At 41.3% G+C, this 25004-nt stretch overlaps 1 protein-coding gene across 3 annotated transcripts in view; it reads right to left on the reverse strand.

Moving 5' to 3' along the window:
• The window catches only part of DPP6 (dipeptidyl peptidase like 6), a 562250-nt gene that overhangs the window by 360067 nt on the left and 177179 nt on the right, over window positions 1-25004 (reverse strand). The window contains exon 1 of one of the 3 annotated variants that reach the window (XM_063126324.1): window positions 9108-9252. The exons of the other annotated variants lie outside the window; for them this stretch is intronic. Within the exon in view, the coding sequence (XP_062982394.1) occupies window positions 9108-9158 (51 nt within the window). The 5' untranslated portion in view covers window positions 9159-9252. Of the gene's footprint in view, window positions 1-9107; window positions 9253-25004 lie in introns of those variants that run through there. 3 annotated transcript variants of the gene reach the window in all.

Consider the following 25004-nt stretch of genomic DNA (forward strand, 5'->3'; position numbering starts at 1 on the left):
GCCCCTCCTTTAAGTCATTCTCTCCTAGCCTGCTTCACTTTCAGTATTGTAGCAGAACTTGGAGGAAACTGTATAAAGCAATGGAACATTAGGGGTGGACGAATCTGTCCATTTTGGTTTCTCACCTTTCCACTTTTAAGTTCAATTCATTCCAAACTGTGAGGATGCTTTAAAAAATAAAAAGTTCGCATGAAACTTACACGGCACGGGACCACAATACCTGATGGAACGCCTTTCCCGACATGAACCTACCCATACACTACGTTCAACATCTAAGGCCCTTCTCCGGGTGCCTACTCCGAGGGAAGCTTGGAGGATGGCAACAAGGGAGAGGGCCTTCTCAGTGGTGGCCCTCCAATGATCTCCCCAATGAGGCCTGCCTGGCGCCAACATTGCTATCTTTTTAGCACCAGGTTAAAATTTTCTCTTTTCCCAGGCAATATGTGATGAGCTTCATCGATCCTGGATCTGTTTTTCTAGTTGTTTATAGTTGTTTTTAGATAAATGTTTCTGTGATGTTGCATGTTTGTGTGGTTTAAAATTTTGTATATTGTTTTTAATTGTTTTCAATCTTATGGAAACTGCCCAGAAAGCTTCCGCTATGGGGCAGTATAGAAATGTAAATAAAAATAATGGTAATAATAATATACATTTCTGTGTGATTTTTTTTCCCTGATAGAATGTCTTTTTGGATGTTATTTTCACTAAGGCACCTTTGTATATGCACTTTTTCAAAAGACACACAGTTTGTATTCTTTTTTTTTGTCTGGGGAACTCCATTGTAAAATTCACAGAGGTGCAAACTGGGTTCGAGTTTGTGTATTGGCTCAAAAGTGCAAAATTAGATGAACCCAACAAATTTCTCCCCCATCCCTATGAAAGTATCAAAGAAAGTTGCTCTCCATTGCAACCCTTACCTGCACGCTTGTTTTTATATAGCGGACATACCTCTTCATCCCAGCTCTATATGCAAAGAGGACAGACATGTAGATGGCCTTCCCATCACGTCCAGTTTGGCCTTTAGATGCTGAGATAGAGGCGCTCGAATTATACCATTCTGAAGTCAGGAATCTAGGCAAGAACTTTAGCATCTCCCTCCAACAAGAAAATAACAGTAACTGGGAACTCCTGGTTCCATCACGATACAATTAAATTCAGTGCCTCCTAGTGGTTAAACTATAAAAAGACACTATCCATACAGTGATTAAGTAAGACCTGACACATTTTCCTGGAATGATATCCTGAAGCACTCGGGGAGGGGTGTGTGCACATCATTTCCAGGAGCAGGAAGGGGAATGACTGAATGAATAAGGTAAAATGGGTGGGTGAGGAACAACCACGGTAAACAATGCAAGCCAAACTTGGGCCTGATGATGAAATGTAGCCAATAGCACAGTGTTGCCCTTTGGGACTGAAAGCAAGACAGAACGTGTCAGGCATTATAGAACCCAAAGATGATGCCATACATTCAACCAGACTCTGCTGTGGTCATCTGCATGGACTGTAAAACAAGTACTTTAAGTGGCCATGTGAAAATCAGCTTGTAGTGTAGATGCCAACGCAGTGAATGCACAAGCAATCCCAGCTGTTTGTCATGGTTGACACCATGGCACATTTTATGCCAAAATGGCACAGTATAGTTTGAGTGGGCTGGTTGTATGTCTGCTACTAAAACTAAGCTTTGTGTTCGTATAAATACTTAAACTCCCTTTTACTTTAACTTTCAAATAATTTCATGATTCTCCCCGCCCTGAGCTATGAGGATAAAAACTTTCTATAGATTGCCGCTTCTTATCCTGGGACCATACAGGGTTCGCCCCTGCCTGAGCACTGGATCCCCTGTGTGTCATCTAGATGAACAGGTTTGACCTCTGGATGATCCAGGGATAAACCTTAGATCTAGCTATGGCCAAAATCAGCGTGTTCAGAGGAGGGAAACCAGGATGATCAGGGGTCTGGAAACAAAGCCCTATGAAGAGGGACAGAAAGAACTGGGCATGTTTAGCCTGGAGAAGAGAAGATTGAGGGGAGACATGAAAGCACTCTTCAAATACTTAAAAAGTTGTCACAGAGGAGGGCCAGGATCTCTTCTCGATCCTCCCGGAGTGCAGGACATTAAATAATGGGCTCAAGTTAAAGGAAGCCAGATTCCAGCTGGACATCAGGAAAAACTTCCTGACTGTTAGAGCAGTACAACAATGGAATCAGTTATCTAGGGAGGCTGTGGGCTCTCCCACACTAGAGGCATTCAAGAGGCAGCTAGATAACCATCTGTCAGGGATGCTTTAGCGTGGATTCCTGCATTGAGCAGGGTTGGACTCGATGGCCTTGTAGGCCCCTTCCAACTCTGCTATTCTATGATTCTATGATCTCATATCTGCTTCTTGGCTGTCAGTGAAATCGAACTATAAAAAGTTGATGTGTAACCACAAGCTTGATTGCAAAAGAAACAGTTGAAAGCCTTTGAAACAAACCTCAGTCACTTAAAAATATTATTTAAGCCATTGTAAAAACAACCAATCTTCTGCTGTGCTGTTTTATCGGGAATAAGTTCTGAACTTCCATCTCTACAGTTATGCATACTGGAGTTATTCTGTGTGTATATATTCTAACTGAAGCATTAATTATCTGTTCTAAAATTCCAGGAATGGCCAAGAAAATAAATGAAATGCAATCATAATGTTATTTTGCAGTTGAGATCTGAAAATAAAGAATTACCCTCCAGCAATGAATGACATTGAATATTTATTGTGTTGCCATGTTCCTATAATGTTTCAGAGAATATAGCAGGGTGTTTAGGCAGCTGCATACCTATGATTCATTACAGAGCATGGAACTGGGCATCTATGGCCATGGCTAGACCAGGCCTATATCCCGGGATTGTCCTGGGATCATCCCTGTGCATCCAAATGACACACAGGGGATCCCGGGAGCAGACAGGGACGACCCCTCCATTTGCCTGGGATAATCCTTAGGTCTAGCTAAGGCCTAAGGCTCTGTCTGATTTTGCATTCAGATACTTAAGTGACCAAAAACTGAAAACACTTGCTCAGTTTCTCATGAATGACTAGAGGAGGGTCTAGATAGGATTTCCACTAGTCAAAGGGTCCTGGTACAGCCCAACTACATGGCTCTTAGTTCCACTGCCTTTACACACAGTACTCTGATAACCTATTTGCACAATTAAGTTACAAAAAGAAATTTAGGGTTGCAGAACCCCCAATGCCTGGTCACAGAATTTTGGGTTACATAAGTAAGGCCTACCAAGATGGACAGAACTCAGTCCCTTCAGCTTGAGAAACTTCCTGGTTTGAGTATCAGCTTGGGACTTTACAAACTAAGAAGTTGATAAGCTCCTAGCAGAACCCAATATATGGCTGGTTAACTGAATATGGATTGGTGAGTCAAACGTTATCTTTTAAGAGATCCCCTTTTAAACACACACACACACACCTTTCTTGTTCTCACTCCTCATCAAGAAGCATCCTTAGACTATCTTTATTATCAGGATTTGAGCTTATAGTTAAGCAGCCATCATGTGGCTTTGGCTGCTAAAGGGTGACGTTTTTATGCAAAATGCTTACCTGAATATTTAAGATTTTCCAGAGCCATTCAGATGAATGAGGTTTTACAAGTGTAATGTTACATCTGCACGACTGAGACGTTCAAAAATATTTTCACAATTGGTTTGGATCAAAGCAGATTGCATTTACACAGATTCTATGCCACAAAGCAACTCTTCAAAAAGTTCAAAATCAAGATTACAGAATTCTTTTAAACCTGATAATTCAATGTTTTTAATACAATGCTAATGGAGTTGAATAATCAGTGCTACGTCCTTATAATAGCCCAAATGAGATATTATCTCAAGGAAAAACAAGTTTGTTATGTATTGCTGCTTAATAATTAGATCAATATTTTCTAAATGCTCTTGCTTCAGGAAGAAAGAATGGGAAACAGGTTCAGAATGGATGCTTTTATATATGGATTCAACCTTAAGTTCACTAAAAATTGAGACAATACAAAAACCTGATGTTAAAATCAAATGCTTAATCGGGTACCTTTGTTTCATTCCAAATTAAATTGTAGGATCTTTATTGTACAGCACATCCATTCCTTTCAAAAATTGCCACTGCAGGCAAGAACAGCTTATGGCGTATATGCATGTGTGTGCATATATGATAAGCCATTGTGGTCTGTTGAGTAGAATAATCCATTAAAAATAGTGCTTAAATACATCTCTATTTGACCATTAGGGGCACTCTGCAACATAATGCAGAAATGTGCATTAAACATTTCCTAAACAAAGGTTTTACGTGGGGCAATGGAGTGTATAACAGCTATTCTACCCTTTCAGAACAACTCCAATTGACTTCAGTGCCTCTCCTTTTCATGACTAACAACATAGCCAATGAAAATTATTGTATCTCTAGGCCTTCAGAACTATTGACCTATATGCCTTACAATGCATGTTCAAAACAGATTTTTAGTGGCCCATCACGTTTAGGTAATTACAAATGGATATTCATAATAATAATAATAATTCATAATAATAATAAGAATGTCACATGCTTTTCTCCCAGCTTAGCTTATTTCTGGTGTGGGAGTCAGAATGGGGGAGGTTGGAATATGGACAATGGACTGTGGGGAAGTATGGCTGAGAAGGGGGAGGGTTCCACTCCCCTTACCTGCCTGCCACCTTTGTTGTTAATTAGACCTGTCCCCCTTTGCCCAAGATTGTCGTAACTGAAGTTCCATGTGAAGGCACCGTTTAAATAATGTGGGCCCAACTCTATACTAAACATTGACAAGGTTCCACAAAACTTAATGTTAGTGCTTGTTAGCAATCTCTTTATAGTCTGTCCCCGTTCAGAAGACATGGCTTTAACCATGGTGGTTAAGTCAGAAAGCTGGGCTGTGTTCAGAAGACACCCTAAACCATGGCTTTAACCATGGTGAATAAAACAAAAAGCCTTATTCATCATGGTTAAAGCTATGGTTTAAGGTGTCTTTTGAACACAGCCTGGCTTTCTGGCTTAACCTGTATGTTCCATAACAAACAATATTTGTACAAATGCACAAAATTGTCTTTATGCTGCTGGTAGAGTTAAATTTGTTCTGCATGGGATTTGCATTACATAAAAGCGTAAGAACTTCAAAGATGCCATGCTGAATCAGACCAAAGTCCTATCTAGTCCAGCGTTGTGTTTACACAGTGGCCAACCACAAGCAGGGCAGGAGCAGAACAGCACCCTCCCCCTGGTGTTCCAGCTATTGACACACAGGGGGATACTGGAGGTAGCGTCCTGGTTTCCCATTGACCCTTTTCAGATGACACGCTAAGCCACGGTGGTTAAGCATTTTGAGCTAAACATTATGGCTTAGCATGTCGTGTGAACTATTCCTAACCGTGGTGGCTACATAACCATGATTTAAACACACTCACTAACTATTAGCTGCGAAATGGTTAGCGACCTAACCATGGCTTAGCGTCTCATCTGAACAGGGTCATTGTCTACACTATCATCCTCTATACAGAAAATCCAAGGAAACAGGATCATATCCAAAGGTATGCATTGTTTTTTTAAGGCTGATCACCATAATCTAGTCACTTTAAAAAATGCAAATAGCTGTACTGGAATGAGGGTGAGGATGTACATTTGAATGAGTATTATACCAATGAATGGATGACATTCATGCTCAGATATGCATTTTGATGCACATTCCAACATGCATGTCATTTACATTCACAGTTCGTGATCCAGCAGTTGGATCAAAGCAGATGTGAAAGGCAGATGTGAATTCATTAAGAGTGAATTCACAGAGTTGGAGCTTACACTAATACCACTTGTAAATTGCTCCTCCATATCTGGTCCCTGCATCCTACGGAGCCTTCCCTAAGCTTGATGGGGCCTGATCATTGATGGATAATTGACATTACTGCTAGTTCTCAATTACATTCCTATAGGGCACATTCACCTCAGGGCGTAAAATAACTTGATGCCCTCCAGATACTTTCCCTTTGCTACAGCCAGCACATCCAATGGCCAAAGATTATAGGATTTGTAGTCCAAAATATATGGAGGCTACCAGGTTGCCTGGTGTAGAATCTAGTCCACCCAGCCTGCATATAGAAAGCATTTATACACATAGCAGATTTTCAGATTTTGCTAGTAAAGAGGCGACTTGGCTTTTAAGAACAGACCTCTTGTGTTAGGATTAGCACTCTCTGCCTGCATCCTTGTTTCTGGAACCCCAAATTTCCTGCCTGACCTGTACATCTGTAAAAACAAAATGTAAACAGTGGAGGCTGGTGACTCCAATGTCAGTGGGGTGGTGAATCCACCCCGAGTTTCAGTGAGAACTCTAAAGGAGCAATGCAAGGTGCTTCTGCACCTTGGATAGCTGCTTTGAGAGTTTTGACACATTCTGACTGAAGTGGATTCACTGTTCCACGGACATCGAAGTTCCACTGCATATAAGTCTGCTGTGCTTTTTTTCTCCTGAGGAAACTTACCTTATAAAGGATGACCTGAACTAACAACAACTGCACAGAAAAGGAAGAACATGAGGCAATACATATATATTTGGCTAATTTGATGTAAGCCACCTTGAGACCTTATTCGTTTAAACAGAAATATATAACATTTAGAATATGTATTAGTTATAAAATGATTATGCCTCTCAGCATAATTCAAACGTGTGTTAAGTCTCAAGTTTTAAGGGACTGAAGAAACCCTATTTAATAGTACATAGGCCAATCTTCTCCAACCAGGGTCCTCCAGAGGTTTTGGACCAAAACTCCCATCATCCCTGATCAATGCCCAATTATAGTTAAAACATATGGAGAGCACCCATTTGAAGTTACAACATCTGGAGGGCTGGTACAAAGAACATCTGCAGACTGATGCAATGAACCCATAATGTCCAGTTACTGCTGTACCATGTTCTACAATATGATGACTTTATATTTTATTTTAAAGAAGTCTCTTGTAGTGAATTTATCTCTCCTTAAGTAGGAAAAAGTGAAATATGACCAAACTTTTTTCCATCCCCAGAAGTTAACCTATTTAGTTGAATGTGCCATATAACAAGGGCAATAAACAGGGTATAAAAACCTTAGAAAACCAGGTGGGAAAAGGGGGAGCATTAAATACAGCACTTTTAACTATTCAGCATTTCCTTTTTACAGAGGACATTTTGGCATTCAGCACTGAAAAGGTGAAGCATTCAATTGCAGAACACGGTCAGAAAGTTAAACAGATACAAAACATTTTTACTCTATGCCAGAAGAAAATCTGAAAATTTAATTGTTCCCAAACCCATCTAAGGGGATTCTGTGGCAGCAGTAATTATCCCATGTCACTTGATATGATGCCGTATCTCCTTTGGGGGGAAAAGGTATACCTTAATTTCTTTGTAAACTAGTTTTTGGTTTTAAGATATGGCATGTTTATTAAAGTAATGTTTGTTCAAGTCATAAGAAATATATTTTCCCATATATATTTCCCAGAAAATTGAAACCAATTCATATCTCTACTCATATAACAGACTTGGAATATTTGATTTTATATTTTAGAATTGCAATTAGCTACGTAGTCAAGCAAAGCAATTATATTCCTGCCACTAATGCCATCATACTACATGCTCCCATTATATTGTGAAAACACGGCTATAATGGGAGCACATTATACTTATCATTGCCCTACCTTACCAAATATTTTCAACATATAGCAATGATCCATGTAGTGAAATAATGCCTGAATTCCAGTAGGTATCTGCCCAGCTTTTCATGGTCTTAGAAAAGGTCTGTACTAGCTACCCTCCAAGCTAAAATCCTGAGGTTTCAGACATGCAACATACTCATACTACCTCATCACAACTCAAAGCACCACGTTATAAATAAAGGCCAAATGAATAAAGCACGAATGGTGGCTGAAAAGATTTCCAAATCTATTTGGGCTGACAATTTTTCAACTATCACACATATTTTGAGCAACTGCATCCAATCCAACCCAGTGTAGTTCATCAGGGAAGCACATTAAGTTGCTTCTCAAGCTATGAGTCGTCTTGAGTCAAGCTAGTAGTGTGGAGTAGCCAGTGGCTTGGGTCCCTTCACACTTTAAGATTCAGTGATATACAGTGATGACTTTGTTCCAGGTTTTTTTGAGCATTGATCTCTACTGATGGTGCATAGAGCTTTAGTTTCAAAACTTCTCATTTCCAGGCTTAAAGAAAAAAATCACAGCAAAGACAAGAAGAGTAATCTATTACACTTGTTGCATACATCACTATTTACTTTGTTACAGGAACGGCCAGTATACTTCTTTCATTGATACTTCTTCCACTGATACAGAATCCATGCAATAGGGCTGCTAGGATTAATGTGCTCTTCTTTTAGCTGAACGAACCTCTGCAGTGAATAACAGAAACCCACATATGGAGATATGCCCTCATAGAACACTTTATATTCCAAGACTATCGTTCCATAATACTCTGAATCTTTAGTCTTTTCTGCCTCTTCTTTAGTTAGTTCTATATCAGACAGTGAGAGCGGGGGGGGGGGGGGGGGGAATGCAATCACCCAATATATTTAATATTTTCTAGCTATCTTGTCTTTAACAAATATACAGCTTCTGGTGTGAGGGGGAAATGTTTTGAGCATTTTTAGTTGATTGGAATTTTTTTTAAAGATGATCTGTTTTGTAGAACATAATTCTTAAATTATGTTCCAGCTTATATTATTATTATTATTATTGTTGTTGTTGTTGTTGTTGTTGTTGTTGTTGTTTTAAATAGAACAACTATGTTTTGGTACTTTAAATAATGTGCTTCATGTTCAACCTCTATAAACACTTCTCCCTAGCAGATTTTTTAAAAAATGCAAAGACATATAAAATCCAAGCCACTAAACAGTGCTTTTGCCAACTAGATTTTCTAAAATGAAACTGAATTTGTAAAGCTAAAGGCATCTATGTAAATTAAAAAGAAACTTGCATTAGTTGATTTTTGCTAGCAAGCAATCTTATCCCCAGACACTCATAATTTATTTCTTATTTCACGACAACTATTTTTCTAAAATAAAAATATGTTATTATTTCACTCACCCTCCAAAAATTTTTAATTCTGCTAGCTCTGGACAATTTTGCTTTGTTCATCCCCAAGGTCTTCAATTCCAGTATATATCCTATATAGATGCAAGAATGTTGTACAATCAAAACTGATTGGGGAAAAAAGACACACAACAGTAGAGTACTAAGTATGTTCCTGAAAATAAAACGCTCTCCTTTGCTTTCAGTCCTCCTTCCAATAGCTGCACAGTTCAAAGCTCAGCATAAAATAGCCAATAACTGAACGTGGCATTCAGGAAGGAAAAACCCTCCACAGGGAGCATTGGGGCAGCAGGCTTCATCCAACTCGTTAGATTTAGGTTAGGAGAAAAATAAAAGTTGTCCTTTTGCCAGACGTCCAACCTCAAGATGAGTCCTGAACTGAAGTGCTGCAGCTTCCAGATTCCGTAATGCCGAGCTCTAAACTTACTTAAGGACTTTTAAAATCCTGCTTTTTAAAGTGCAAATCTGCTTCAAGTCATGTGGAAATGAAGAGATGCTATTACAGAAATGTTTGAAATAATCTGCAATGAAATAAAGTGGTGATAAGAAGATATTTCTCATGCAGTCGCTTCTAGGGTTTTACATGTTGTTAATGTTCCTTGCCCTAATTTTAGCAAATGGCAAATGAAGGGATTAAGAGCATTATAAATTGATTTATTTTTTTAAAACAACAACAATATAGCTATGTCTTTTTACCAGCCATTTCCTGCATGGGAAATTAACAGCCCAGTCATCCAGTTCAGCCAGCAAAGGCTGACCCTGCAGCAGCAGTTTGGGAGGGGTTGTGGATGAACTGGGAAAGGCTTTTGAAATGTACTAAGTTCTGGATGGTGAGAAAGGGCAAAACGTAGCTCAGGAGTCCCGACAGCTTTAGCAATTTCTCCTTATATCCAGTTTCTTGCAACCAACAAAAACAGGGATGGGAAATGTGTGGACCTCTAGATGTTGTTGGGCTGCAATACCCAGTGTAGTGTAGTGTAGTGGCTAAAGTGTTGGACTGAGAGTCGGGAGATCCAGGCTCTAGTCCCCACATGGCCATGGAAACCCACTGGGTGACTTTGGAACAGTCATAGACTCTCAGCCCAACCTACCTCACAGGGTTGTTGTTGTAAGGATAAAATGGAGTGGAGGAACCGCCGCCTTGGGTTCCTTGGAGGAAAAAAGGTGGGATATAAATGTAATAAAATACATTTATAAAATCATTCCTCGCCATTCACTATGCTGTCTACATAAAGATGGCCTACTTTACAAAGGTGCTCTGTTTTTAAAAGGCTGTCCAGTCCAAGTCTACCTTATTAAAGACAAAGAACCATCAGGAGGGAATGCAGCAGAAGCCTTGAAGTTTGCCCATCAACAGTGAATCTCTGGACAGCAGACTCAGCAGGCACACAGGACACCTCGTCAGTCCTCCCCACCATGGTGCAATATATAGTATTTCTATTTAAATTATAGTTATCATTTCTAAATTTGCATCTTACCCATATTAATCAGCACATGCAAATGATATGCAAACAGCCCCTTTTTTCTTCTTTTGGCAGGGCACAAGGGGCCACTCTATTGGCTAGGACTAATGGGAGCAGCAGTCCAACAATGTCGAGGCGCACATGCTCCCCACCACTGAACTCAAACCTCTTTAGAGAAATATATGTTGCGCCACCATAAACAGGAGTTGGGGGTATGTTCCCACTACAGTGTTGGGTCAGGAGAAGCCACCAGCACAGCACAGGACACCTGCACCTACCTACCTGGGCCTAACAATTCCACATGAGAGCCCTTGTGCAAGTCACAGAAACATAATAGGAACATTGGAAGCTGCCTTAGACTGAACCAGACCATTGAGCCATCTGGCCCAGTATTGTTGACTTGACTGGGAGTGGCTCTCCAGGGTTTCAGGCAGGATTGTTTCCCAGCCCCACCTGGACAAGCCAGGGATTGGACCTGGGACCTTCTTCATGCAAAGCATGTCCTCTGTCATACTGAGCTATGGACTTCCTTAGTATCTATTTGTCTCTGTGGAGCAGGATTTGCTACAGCAAACTTAAGCAATTTCAGAAGTCTATAGAAGCTCATGCCAGATACAGAAGGTATGTTCTGTCTATATACAGTTGGTCCGAAGAAGCTGTAACAGCGAAAACGGGAAGTTTATCTGCAAATTCCTGTCATTCAATGTATTGACAACGCATCAAAGATAAGAAAAAGAGAAGAAACCCTATTCTTGCATATATACTATTCTGATGGTATTGTCTCAAGTGCCAAATATTATAATTGCCTATTATATTGTTGGACTGTATTAGAAATGTACTTGTGTATATATGATATATATTATTAGTTATTACAGTACCGAACATTGTGATTGTTAACCACTTGGAGACACATCAGTTGTTTTTATACATCTTTATAAATTGTAAATAAATGGGTTATTGGAAAATTATCACCTTTTATTGGTGTTTGGAGTAGTTGTGTGCCTTTTTGGCACTTTATATAGTACTACTTATAACTACTGCCTTCTATTATTTGTGTATATACAGAAAACGCCATGAAATGCAAACACTTATAAAGGTTTTACGTTTCTACCTGGGAGATCTCAGCTCAAACAAAAGCTCCTCAAGAGGCTTAGAGTGCAATCCTATGCATGTTTAGGCAGAAAAAAAGTGCTGGATGGGGAATGCTGGGAGTTGAAGAACTTTTTTTCCTGCCTAAAAATGCATAGGATTGCACTCTTGCATTTATTTCAAAATGAAAAACACATTAAAAAAAATCAAAAGGCAATAACAGTATGGAACCCCCTCTGGATACCTACTCAATTGCCCCCTCAATTTGGCGCTTATTACTTCAGACATTAGGATGTGCCTGGACACACCAGGCACATCTTTAGTGCACACCTATGAAAGGCTGGAATATGGAGATAGAAATGTCAGATGCAAACAATTTATCCTACTCCTTCCCTTCCACGCACCTTGAGCTACAAAAGAACAGGCAAAATATAAAGTTCTTGTAATTATAAGATCAAAATTTGAGCAGAACAGCAAGATTGCTTTTTAAAAGTTACTTATTTATTAATACGGTTATCTACGTGGTGTGCCTGAAGAACATAGGAGTTTTTCATTAACTCTAGCTATAATAGGATCCTGGTTTAATATAGATGGATCCGCACCCACCTACCTCAGGCAGAGAAAAAGAATTACATTTCATTAAATGCCTTGTCTCACATTAATAATGAGTTTCTAAACATTTCCAATAGTTTTTGCAACGTGGGATCCAAATTTAAATTGTCATTCAAGCCAGAAATGCCATTCAATTGTATCTCATTAAACAGGTGGGGAGGAGAATCTGTTTCATATTCTTTTGATAATGGAGGAATAGAAGAAACAAGGATACTTGAAGTTATATGTTATTTATACTTAACCCTAGGGATGTCCGTTGCTGGGAAATTCGCTGCTTCTTTGGCTCTTCGGAGGTCCACAGCATCTACAACTCGCTTTGCTTCTGTGAGCCGAACTGTGGGTTGTTCCCCAAACTCTGTTACCTTTTTTGCAGTTTTTTTGGGGGGGAGGTTCTGCAATTTGCACAAAAATGTAGCCATATTTGCTAACATTTGGCCATAATTTGCATAAATCGCTCAGAAATTTGTGCAAATCACAGTACCTTAACACCGCCCCCTCCCCTGCAAAATTCCAGGAAAATCCACAAACTCTGAGCATCTGACCCTGAGCAGATGGAGTCAAGTGTCGCAGCAGGAACCAAAACAAAATCCAGAGGTTGAGCCTAGGAAAACCCATCAAACTACACCCCAATTGATTTCTCCTACATCTGTAGTTGCACCTAAGCTATAGCACTAGCATAGACAGCAGTCCTGAAACACAATGATCAAAGTTAAGTAGGACACTAAGCAATAAAGATTTGCACCACTCTGCTGTGAAACCACCACATCATTTAATTCAGCCTACAGTAGGGGTGGGTGAACTCACCCACACTAGGCTCAGGGGCCGCTCGCTCCATCACCACTGCTCAGCTTAGCCCAGCAAGTGCGTGGCAGCTACCAGCCCATGTGCCGAACTTGTACACTTCCGCCTTCCTGCGTCAATTGACGCAAGGGAGAAAGTGTGCCTTTTCAGGCGCCTTCATAAATTGCTTATTCTCCCCCTTTGTGCCGATGGCGGCCTTAAAGGCCCCAATGACGCGAGAGTAAAGGTGCAAATTTTAATTTCACTGGAAGAAAATAAGAAAAGCGTGCCGTGACTTGTATCCTTGGCTGCTAGATCCCCGGGAACCAACTCTGCCCAGTTCTAAACAAAGGGATGGCATAGTGACAGCAGCTTCCTTAAATGTGCTAGTGTCAAAGCTGGTTTGTCTATTCCAATACTTGAGCATTAAAAGTTACCCCAGAGCAATCAGAGTGCAGGTGGAACAGACCAATCTCTTACGGAGTGACATGTTAAACTGGAAAGAACAGAAGGGGAAATTAACACAAAAGACCCTCACTTCCTTGTGATCCTTTACTTGTTTAATTTGAACTTTAGTGGAGGAAATAAGACAGAAATGTGCAGTTATTATAACAGCAATCTAGTGCTTTCTCATTCAAATTAGCCACAGATAACACCTCCCTGTAGGCCTCTGCACCATGAAGTGTTATGCTCTGATCTGCAGCCTCTCTACAATTCCTACTTCTCTTTTCCTTTCCACATACTTTAATTTTCCCAGCAACGGTTATTGCAAGACTTCAGATTAGCAGGAAAGCTAAAAAACAACAACACAAAAATCTATTCTTTGCCTGCTCCAGCACTACCACCAACCTCCCAGCAGTGCTTTCTTTGTGGTGGGAATGTTTTAATAACTTCACCTACTGCTCAGAGTCAATTAGAACATTTCGTATCTGATGTCCTTCAGCTTTCTACTTTTGTTTATTGCACTTTGCAGGCATGGTTTGTTATGAATGTTAATAGGCATCAAGCTGGGGCGTTATTATTTCACAGTTGTTTAAGCTTTGATCAAGTTTAAGGGTCCTAGGAGTAAATTAGCTTCCTACTACAGGCAAGCAAAAAGTATTAAATACCTATCAGCACAAGAGCATGGAACAAGCAAGTAGTGAGGCTAATTATTTCTCCAGGAAAACAGCACAGTGCTTCAGTTAGGAGTGTCGATATTTTTAATTTGTATGTAGAACACTGAGTGCTTCCCACAGTTCTTATCTTGTGTATCCTACGGGCCAATTGAAATGTTACATTTCCGCACAAAGACTGGCACAAAGACTTCCACGTGATGATGTTTGCACATGGACTTTAATGTTTGTGAGTGACTGACATAATAGAGAAACGGTAGTTAAATACACACTTAGGCCACAGCTAGACCTAAGTTTTATCCTGGGATCATCCAGGGTTCGCCCCTTCCTGAGCACTGGATCCCCTGTGTGTCACCTAGATGAACAGGTTTGACCCCAGGACAATCCTGGGATAAACCTTAGGTCTAGCTATGGCCTTAGTTTGGATGATCATCCAAAGCTGCATGAACTATGGTTTATTGTATGGAAATGAGCATCAGGGCTCAGCATTTCTCCCTCACCCTTTCCCTCCTCTTATTTTCTTGAATTATTAACACACTTTAGGCCAGAGTTCGCTGGTTCTGATATAATGTGGAACTCTGGCTTAATACAAGGCAGGCTCTTTGTGCTGAAGCTGGCATGCCATGGAATGGGGCAGAGGAAAGATGCTTGGACTTTACACTTATTCATTGCAGTAATGGTCATGGTTTATGAAGCCTCAAACAATCAGCTGAACTGATTCATAGGCCCCATTCAGAAGAGACCTTAAACCATGGCTTTAACCACAGTGGTTAAGCCAGAAAGTCAAGCTGTGTTCAGAAGACACCTTAAACCTCGGCTTTTACCACCGTGAATGAAGCAAAAAGCCTTATTCACCGTGGTTAAAGCCATGGTTTGAGGTGTCTTCTGAACATGGCCTGGCTTTCTGGCTTAACCACAATGGTTAAAGCCATGGTTTACGTACGGTGTCTTCTGAACATGGCCATAGTCTCTGACCAGGGCCTGTCCTGTCCTGGCCAGGATGAGAGCGAATGGGCTGCTGGGCAACTTGTAATAAGGGAATTAAGCAGAGCAGAGAGAAGGTGGTGGTGGTGGTGGTGATGATGATGATGATGATGATAATGATTATTTATTTATTTATTTATTTATTTATTTAGAATATTTATATACCGCTCCCCATTGAAAAATTTCGGAGCAGTGTACAAGGTAAAATGAAAATAAAATAAAAACAGTTAAAACGAAATTTAAAAGAAGCAATAACAGTAATCCAAGGCTGCATGTTAGAGAAAGGCTTCTTGGAATAAAGATGTTTTCAGGAGGCGCCGAAAGGAGTACAAGGTTGGCGCCTGCCTGACCTCCAGAGGCAGGGAGTTCCACAGGAGGGGGGCCACCACGCTGAAGGCTCTGCCCCTGGTGGATTCCAATCGGAGGATGGATTATGATGACGACGACTACAAGAGAGAACACTTGTATTTCTCTGCTGTAAATGCCTAATGCCTATTTTTTTGGGGGGGGATTTATATCAGTAGCAAGATGTGATGAAAATATTGCCACTTTGACATTTGGGTCTTGTTCAGATGTAACACCAAACCATGATTTAGCATTATGTACATGAGCCAAAGTGAGCAACAGGTTTATGTGCTCTTCCCTCTTCCTCTAATGCACACCAGAGGAAGGAAATTGGAAGCATCTGCTTTCCATTTAAAATGAACTAGAGTTTGATGTTACATGATGTTACTTTGATTAGTTTAAACTTGAGCTATTGAACAAGCCAGGATCATAAACCAGATAGTTGTTTGAACTAATTGGAACTGTCCAGTTTGAATATAATGGGGAACTCTGGCACATGAAAAAGGACAGGAGAGCAATTGAGTGAGAGCTTGGGCATTGCTGTGATTTGGGCAATGTGCAATGCAATGTGTAATGCTAAAGTATGTCTGAACTAGCCCTGTGTGTTTTTGGCAAATGGTTTGATTAGGTCAAGAAATCTAAATTAACTACTTAGGGCCTTGTTTCCATATAATATTCCCAAAGGAATGGACTGAAGCCTGGTGGGAACTATAGCATCGAGGTATACACAGGGCAATATCTGTTGTGGCTTCTCCACTTGCACAATTGACATATTCCTCGCATTGAGTGACCTGTAGCATGACGCCAATTGCGAAAGCTGGCACAGGTGTCTGCAGAAAACCCAGCATGCCAGCTTATATTATTGGCATAGTGCTAGAGGTCACCTACGCTAGCAATACAACAATTGTGTAAGTAGAGTGGCTGGGTTGGATACTGCCCCGTGACTTTTATTTCCAAAGAGGCTACGCTGGACATACAAAAAGAATAATGTTTTTTTCCACAAGGTCAGCTGGTAGGAGAAGTAATTTCTCCCCAATACCTGAAAATGATCTGTTTTCCCCTAGGCACTTATCTGTCACAATTACATCAACTTGGTCTACAATCGATACTAATGGCTCAGTGAGTTACATGCACATCTCTGCACAAGAATGTAATTGAGTTCCTGCTTCAGCTGGGGGGGAAAATAAAAAAAAGACAGATGACGAAGTGAGGAAGGCATGACAGAAGACAATAACCTTATGAACACGGTGGAAATAGGGTTTCCCCCCCTTCCTCTCATGTAGTATTTAGAACTTAGGGCCTCTCAATGAACCTAATCAGTAGTAGTAGGCTTGGACTGACGATGGGAACCACATCTTCACACAATGTGGAGTTAAATTCAACAATGGCAGCCACAGGGCCTTGCTAGACCTACCTGATGATCTGTCTGGGATGCGGGGCAACAGCACGCTACAGCTAGCGCGCGCCGTTGCCCTTTTCCAGACGTCAGCACACGATGGGGCAAGGGAAAGCCCCGTTGAGTGCTCCGTGTTCTCCCCCCTTAAAGGGCCATGTGCGCAGCAGCGCACTGCCGAAAAGGTAAGTACTTTTTTAAAAAAATTAAGGGTCACCGCTCCCCCAGCCTGATTCCCCCTCACAATGCTTGATGCCCCCCCTGCTCACTTGCTCGCCTGTCCTCCCCCCTCCCCGATGCCCTGTCCCCCATCCTTCTTTCCCCCCTCCCTGATGCCCACTCGTTCGCCCATCCTTCTTTCCCCCTGTCCCCGATGCCCACTCGCTCACCTGTCCTTCTTTCCCCCATCCCCCATCCCGATGCCCTGTCCCCCATCCTTCTTTCCCCCCCTCCCTGATGCCCACTCGCTCGCCCGTCCTTCTTTCTCCCCTGTCCCGATGCCCACTCGCTCACCCGTCCTTCTTTCCCCCATCCCCGATGCCCACTCGCTCACCCGTCCTTCTTTCCCCCATCCCCCACCCCGATGCCCTGTCCCCCGTCCTTCTTTCCCCCACCCCATAACCACCCCGCTCGCCCATCCTTCTTTCCCCATCCCCCATCCCTGATGCCCTGTCCCCCGTCCTTCTTTCCCCCCCGATGCCCACCCGCTCGCCCGTCCTTCTTTCCCCCATCCCCGATGCCCTGTCCTTCTTCCCCCCCTCTCTCCTGCCGGGTCCAGCCTTTCCCCCGGCCCCTATCTCCCTCCCCCCGGCTCGATGGGCACAGCGCTCGTATGAGCACTGTGCCCAGTCCGTGGCTTCTCCCGGCTACTCACGAGTAAGTGAGCAGCCGGGAAAAGCCACGGACCCTGCTAGGCCTTCCGCAGCCCCGGCCTCAGGGAAAAACCGGGCCATAAGCAAATCCGCTTATGCCGTTTCAAGCGAGGTCTTAGCCCGGCCTGACCCCGGAATCCCCTGTGTGTCATCTGGATGCACAGGAGGGAGACCGGGCCTCACACCGCGCTAAGGCCTCGTCTAGCAACGGCCACCGTGTGGTTTTCAAAATGTATTGGACAAATTTTGTAAAGGGTATGTCTATCAGCTATGAGCCACAATAATCAAACAGGACTTCCATGTAAAGAGGCAGTATACTTCTCAATATTTTTGACAGGACTAAAGAGGCAATTTTCCTTGGCCTTTCAGACCCACTCCTTGATACCCTGGAGGTCAGAATGCCTGAGGACAGCAAAGATGCCCCATGTTTTATCAGAACTTATTTATTTATTTATTTATTTATTTTATTTATTACATTTTTATACCGCCCAATAGCCGAAGCTCTCTGGGCGGTTCACAAAAACTTTGTTTCTTTTTTAAAAAAAAAAACCAGTTGTAACTATTTTAACTATTAACTAGTTTAATATGGTGTTCTTATTCTTTTATCCTATCTCCTGATCACCACTCTGAAATCTTTGGATGTGGAATGGTATACTAATATTATAAATAAAAATAAGTAAATGTCATCCTGGTGCTCTTATTCCTTATGAAGCATCTCAAAGTTATTGTTTGGTACCTAGGCCACTCTAAGGATCCTGCTGGTGCACTGCCCACTCTGCTGCCTCTCACTCACCTTGCCTGAGGTGACAAAGGTGGTCTCATATATGGTAGAATGATGAGGATTTCAACTTTCATGCTGAGGCTGCCATGGGGATTTCTCAACATGTGATTGGCCAAAAACATCATCATCATCATCTCTATACCACCCCATAGCCATAGCTGATGCTCTCTGGGCAGTTTACAAGAAACCATAAAAATACAAGATAATAAAAACAATCTAAAAATGTAACATTGCTCCTCTGCAAGGTCCACTCACGGAGGCTAATGGATTCCAGTGTCAGTACAGCTGGTGCTCCAGTTGAAGCCCTGGTCACTGTGTGGAATGCAGAACTGACCTAGACAGTTGCCATGATCATGCCCAAGTGCTCTCTCTCTCTCTCTCTCTCTCTCTCTCTCTCTCTCTCTCTCTCAGCAGAGCCCATGCAACTCTTGGTATGCACCTGAACTGAGGGTAATGAAGCAAGAGGGAAGACAGCTAGAATGCAGAGAAAAACCTGTGCCGAGTCTGACCAAACACAGGCAAGAGCTCATGACTGAGCCTATTCTGTGGTGGTGATGGTGGCAAAAGGGGAGTTATATTCCACCACCACTGCATCTTCTCAGTGTCATCCAGTGGAGCTTTTCCAAGTTGTTCATGGTCTCCTAGAGTCTGTGCCAGGGAGAGAGATGGTGGGATCCTTGGTAGCACACAGTCACAAATTTGTATGACATTTGGAAGATAAAGGTTGCTCAAATCCATCATGACTTGGACATCTCAGTTAATGCAGTTCCATTAGAAGAGGTTTCCACAGCACCATCTGGTTCAGTTTTAATGGATAAGTTTCAGTTGCTAAAGCTCAAGGATGTGGACAAGGCACACAGTGGGGTTGGGTGGGTGGGAATGGCACAATCACCACTGCCCTCTCCAAATGTCCAGAGCTGTCTAAATTCTCTTCTCTCCCTCCTCCCCAGTAATTTAATTTAAATTCTCAAAGCTTGTGCAAGAACAGTATTTGAAATAATTGTATCCTAAGGCTGCAAGCAGTGTGTTATAACAATTTCACTTTTGGTAAATAGCAGGTATCGAAGTGGATGTGAATGTTGGGAAGGGAAAAAAAAGTGAGTAAACATCCTCACATTCTAGATGTCATGATAATTGCATGAAGACTAAAGCCAGATCTACACCTTGTGTCAAATCATTACAAATGTGGAATAAAAAGCAGGATATAACACTATGAAAGTGGTATATGGAATGTGGATTTTGCCCCAATGCACTTTAATGTGCACTTCAATACCTCTATAAAGCACTAGTGCACATCTAGCCTAAATCAGTGGATGAATGATTGCTTAAATAATCCTAATCTAAAGTTTGTTCGTCACCCTAAAGCTTAGTTATTGGCACAAATAACTACTAGAAACTAAATTCTCAGCTAGGAAAGTGGTCTGTGGCAAGCAATTTTATTCTGTCTTTTTCTGTGTTAATTCGGATAATGTTTTGAGACTACAGGACACAGAGCCAAAACTACAGTTTTCTTTTTATTTATTAATATTTATTTATTTATTACATTTATATACCGCCCCACAGCTGAAGCTCTCTGGGCGGTTTGTTTGTTCTTTTGCTTGTAAAGAATGGTTATCCAAAGAGGGGAAAGAGTGTGTATGCAATTGGATGAATACTGATCTCTGTTCATAAATGGAAAGCATGAATTTTCTTGTGAATGATGTTTTAATTCAGTTTTATGTATTTTATATTTGCTGTTGTTCCCTGCCTCAATCAGAATGGAGAGGTGGGTAAGAAATTAAATTGTTGTTGTTGTTGTTGTTGTTGTGTGGGTTTTTAACAGCAGCTGGGAATTGGAAGGCTGAAGGACACTGGCAGATCACTACAGGAATAAGGAGATTGCATCACCATTGTCAGTTTGGTCTGACAATTCACCCAGAGGCTGAAAAGGGATTCAGAGGAAAGGTAAAGATCCTGCACAGCTTGTCAATCAAGTGCTGCAATTCCATGGGCTGTAACCATGGAAGAGAAGAGATTGGTCAAAAAGAGACGTTCCATTGCAACTAATAATTGGTTCTCCGTCAGGAAAGATGCTAGATTTTACATCAGCAACCTCCTGACAATGAGCAGCATGTTGAAGATGCAGAAACTGAATTAAGCACTGCATTTGAAACACACACATCCAAACCCAGGCAAGCTTAATACATCAGCTAAATAATCCCTGAAAAACAGGAGAGAGAGAGGGGGTGGGGACAGAGGGAGGGAGGGAGGGAGTTAGTTTAGGCAGGTGTTTTTCTCTGACCAGGGAGATTAATGAGCTGTGATTTTGTAACCTTTGCAGAACACTGTTGCATAATAATGTTACTGAGAACTGGAAAAGCTTCATGACCTTCCCAGGGACTGGTGTCATATTTTTTGCTGCAAAACCATGGTTTAGCATGTTGTCTGAATAGGCCCATTGAAGCTGAATCAAAGATATACGAATGCAGGATTAGAGCCTTAAATCAATCCCTGTGCCCCCTCCCTGAAAGATAGGGATGTGAAATAAACTCCAATACACATCTTCAACATACATACCCAAGAAGAATGTAAATTTGTTACAGAGGCTATTAGAAGGTTATCATCTTTCCATGTAAGTTTGGAATATAAGAATGTAAGTTTGGTATGTAGGCTGTTAGAAGGTTATCATCTTTCTATGCCCATGTTTAATAAACCTAATGATTTTGACACACTTCAGATTAGAGGAAGCATAAGGTATCATTTTAGACTAATCTTGAGCAGGCAGGCAGGCTGCAGCAACACATATTATGCAAAAGCCTGCATAGCTTTAGCATTTTTGACAAATCCTATGCAAAATGTAATCTGGAATTTACTAAATTCTGCATGACTCTCAGTAGAGTACTTAGACTTTCTGCCCACAGAGCTTCTTTCCCAGTTCAGGTGGATTTGATAAGGGGTTGCTAACAGATGTATTGCACTTTGAGATGCTTAGTGGAAATGTTTGACATCCGGGGATGCTTGGCATTGAGTGTGAAACTGGGTTTGTTACTTAAGTGTTGTGTTAGACTAATGGGTTGGTTAAGGAATCAGTCTCTAAAAATAGCTTTTGTACATTGCAGCTATTGGTGATTAGTGGCCATAATAGCTTTAGCCATTTAAAAAGGGCATTTTACTTAAATTGCTACATTATCCAGTGTAGGGGGGGAAAAGACCGTTTACATTATCTAATGTCTTCAAACATTCCTTTAAAAGGTCAGAAAATACACAAGAGTAAAGTGCTTGGATAACATTTGCCTTTTTCTAGACTCCCTTTTCAAGAATACTTCAATAAAATGGTAAGGAGTAAGAGAACAGGCTAGCACAATTGCATTTGAATTGGTCCAAGACATCTGCAGAACACCAAATCAGGGAAGTCTGGGTTACAGGATTAAATACAGGCATAGTATATATACACCACAATGTCAGCATTTATCAAAAGAGTAAAGGTATCTTTGGAAACCACCTCCCCAAGTGGTCTCTGCCCATGGCTAGACGAGGCCTATATCCCTGTACATCCAAATGACACACAGGGGATACTAGGAGCAGGCAGAGACGATCCCTCCATTTGCCTGGGATAATCCCAAGGTCTAGCTAAGGCCTCTGTAATATATAAATGGATTTAATGATGGATAACATTTGTGTACGTAAATTAGGCCCAAGCCAAAACTACTTCCTGCATTTTGTGTTTATGAATGTTGAAAACAAACTCACAGACGACATTTGTCTTGTTTGTCCATGGCTTCATAAATCATCAGATCCTGGGTTATTATCCTGGTTTGTTAACCAACATTTCACCAGGAAACCCCCCCCCCATTTTGGATTTAAGGGTGAATTCTGGTTTAATGCAAACTAGGATCTTCATGCCAAATCTGAAGGATGATGGGAGGAGGAAGGAGATGGGAGAGCATGTCAGCATGGGATTTATCCACAGCAGCTTAAACCATGGTTCATGAAGCTATGGGTGGATATCCAAATGTGACCATTTTGAACATTTATATTGAGTGGGTTTGCATGATCACTGTAGCTCACCATGGTTTATTTTAGCCATGATGGGTTGCAGTGCATGCTGGTGGCCATTTTGAACATCTAACTCTCAGTAGGGGGTTGCCATAGTTTTCTGTGTCATCTGAACCTGGACAGCATCCATTGCTGAAGGGGAAAACAACCCTCAAATAACCCTACAACAGACCATGGTTTATTTGAGGGTTGATTCCCCCTCCAAAAACTCCTGCCAAACAAGTTCAGATGACATGGCAAACCCCCCACTGGTTGTGGAATACGATTTTCCTTTTCCTTCTTTATCCACAGTGTTTTCAACCTTCAGTTGCCCTTACTTCCATTTAATCTAATTGCCTATGGTGACCCATGCAATTTTATCAATGGTATCATGTGGCAGATCAACACAACAAAACTGTACAACTTGCCTTAGACAATGGGATTCTGTAGAGGGCTATAATGGCAAAGAAGGAAGAGAAGGAAGAAAATTGTGCAGAAAAGAAGCAGCTACCAGGGGGAATTAAAGAGTGCAAAATAAAAAATGCACATAATAAAAAATGCACATATTCAAACGTTCTAATTTTGAGGTAAACATCAAAGTCGGAGAATATCTTTTTTGGCCCTAATATGGATATATTAAAAGTATTAGTGGCTGTGTACAGTTGGTCGTGCTTTCAGTTGTGACTTACAGCTGTACAGTTCCACAGGGTGCAGACCATAGTTCCGCTGATGTCCCTTCCGTCCCAAAAAAACCCCTTGAATTGACAGTGCTAGTGATATCACAGGAGGTGATTCTATGTCTACCCCCAGGCAGCCTAGTACAATCTCCTGCCCTTTAATTAAATTGAGTTCAGGACATGCTGCTTATTTTCACTTGAGTCAGCATGTCAAAAAAAAAAGTCTCAAAAAAATGTAGAATAAGAAGGGTCATGCTGTCATTACTCTGCCCTTGAAATTTCCCAGTGGAAAGAATTGTGTGCATCCGCAAGCCTCTTGTATTTCTAAAGCAACAAAGTGCTGCATTTTGCTAGCCCACTAATAGTGACAAGAATAAATCTATTTTAAACCATTACAATTAAAAAAAATACACATTGGAATATGCATAGAAAAAGGTAGCATGTGTGAAAGCACTCTTCTGCAGCTGCAAGAGACAATCACTTCCAGTTTGTAAATGCTTTCCTGCCCCATAATCTAGAAATAGATGTGTGAGACAGAAACATTTTCATTTCATTTTTCATTGCCATTTTCAGAACTAGATTTCTTTCATGTTTCGTTCATTGCATTATTATTTTTACCTTTGTTTCCATTTTTTCACTGCTTTAAAATGTATTCTACTGCCGGTAACTCTAGTGTTTCCCATCCAACGAGCATTGCACCTGGCATGTTTCAGGTGGATTCAACTAAGGATCACAATTGGAGAGGCAACTAAAATGGAAAACATTCTTTCCATTGAATTCAATGAAGATTTAACCTGCCTTCTACGGCTAGTAAAGTTGGTTTTTTCCATTCAAATAGCATTAATTTTGTGAGCATTGTACTCCAACCTCTCAATGTGTTATTCCTGCAAAATGTGAACAAATTGGACAAATGAGGACAAAAAAAATGTGACAAATAAAATGTATCCACATTTGTTTTTCTTTTTACCTCTTTTGTACATTGCATTTCTTTCATTCTTCATTCATTTATTTAAATCCCTGCACACTCCTAACTTAAAGAGAGTTAGTCCTTTCAGACTATTGGCTTGGCATAGATTCTTGATACTGGTATGCGTAGGCAGTAAATTAGTAGGACTAGTCACTTTTGTAAACACACTAGCATGGGTGCTGCAAAGAGAGAGATGAGTATATGTTTCACATGCAGGGCAACCTTTTCACATTCATGTTTCCACCACAGAACATCAGTGCAATTCAGAGGATACTCTGGGCAAGTCTCACTCGTCTTCTCCTGTATGTACCAATTTAGAGAACGTAAGAAGTCCCATGCTGGATCAGACCAAGGGTCCATCTAGTCCAGCACTCCGTTCACACAGTGGCCAACCAGCCATCGGCTAGGGATGAACAAGCAGGACATGGTGCAACAGCACCCTCCCACCCATGTTCCCCAGCAACTGGCACACACAGGCTTATTGCCTCGAATTCTGGAGATAGCACACAACCATCAGGTCTAGTAGCTATTGATAGCCTTAGCCTCCAGGAATTTATCCAACCCCAACACTTTCCTGTGATTGTATATTTCAAAGGAAGTTGGTAATTTTAGGCTGCTTGTCCTTCAGCAAAGCTTACCAGCCATTACAGATTTTCTTACTGAGGAACCCCAATAAACTTTCAAGGACTCTAGGGATTTCCCTAACAGTGTGCACACCACCAATGTGTGTGACTAAAAATCACCTAGAATGTATCCACAGACTACACCATGTGCTTGCAGCTGATCAAAGATGAATTGT

The sequence above is a fragment of the Elgaria multicarinata genome, chromosome 1, assembly GCF_023053635.1.
Source record: "Elgaria multicarinata webbii isolate HBS135686 ecotype San Diego chromosome 1, rElgMul1.1.pri, whole genome shotgun sequence".
In the NCBI taxonomy this organism is placed as follows: Eukaryota; Metazoa; Chordata; class Lepidosauria; order Squamata; family Anguidae; genus Elgaria; species Elgaria multicarinata.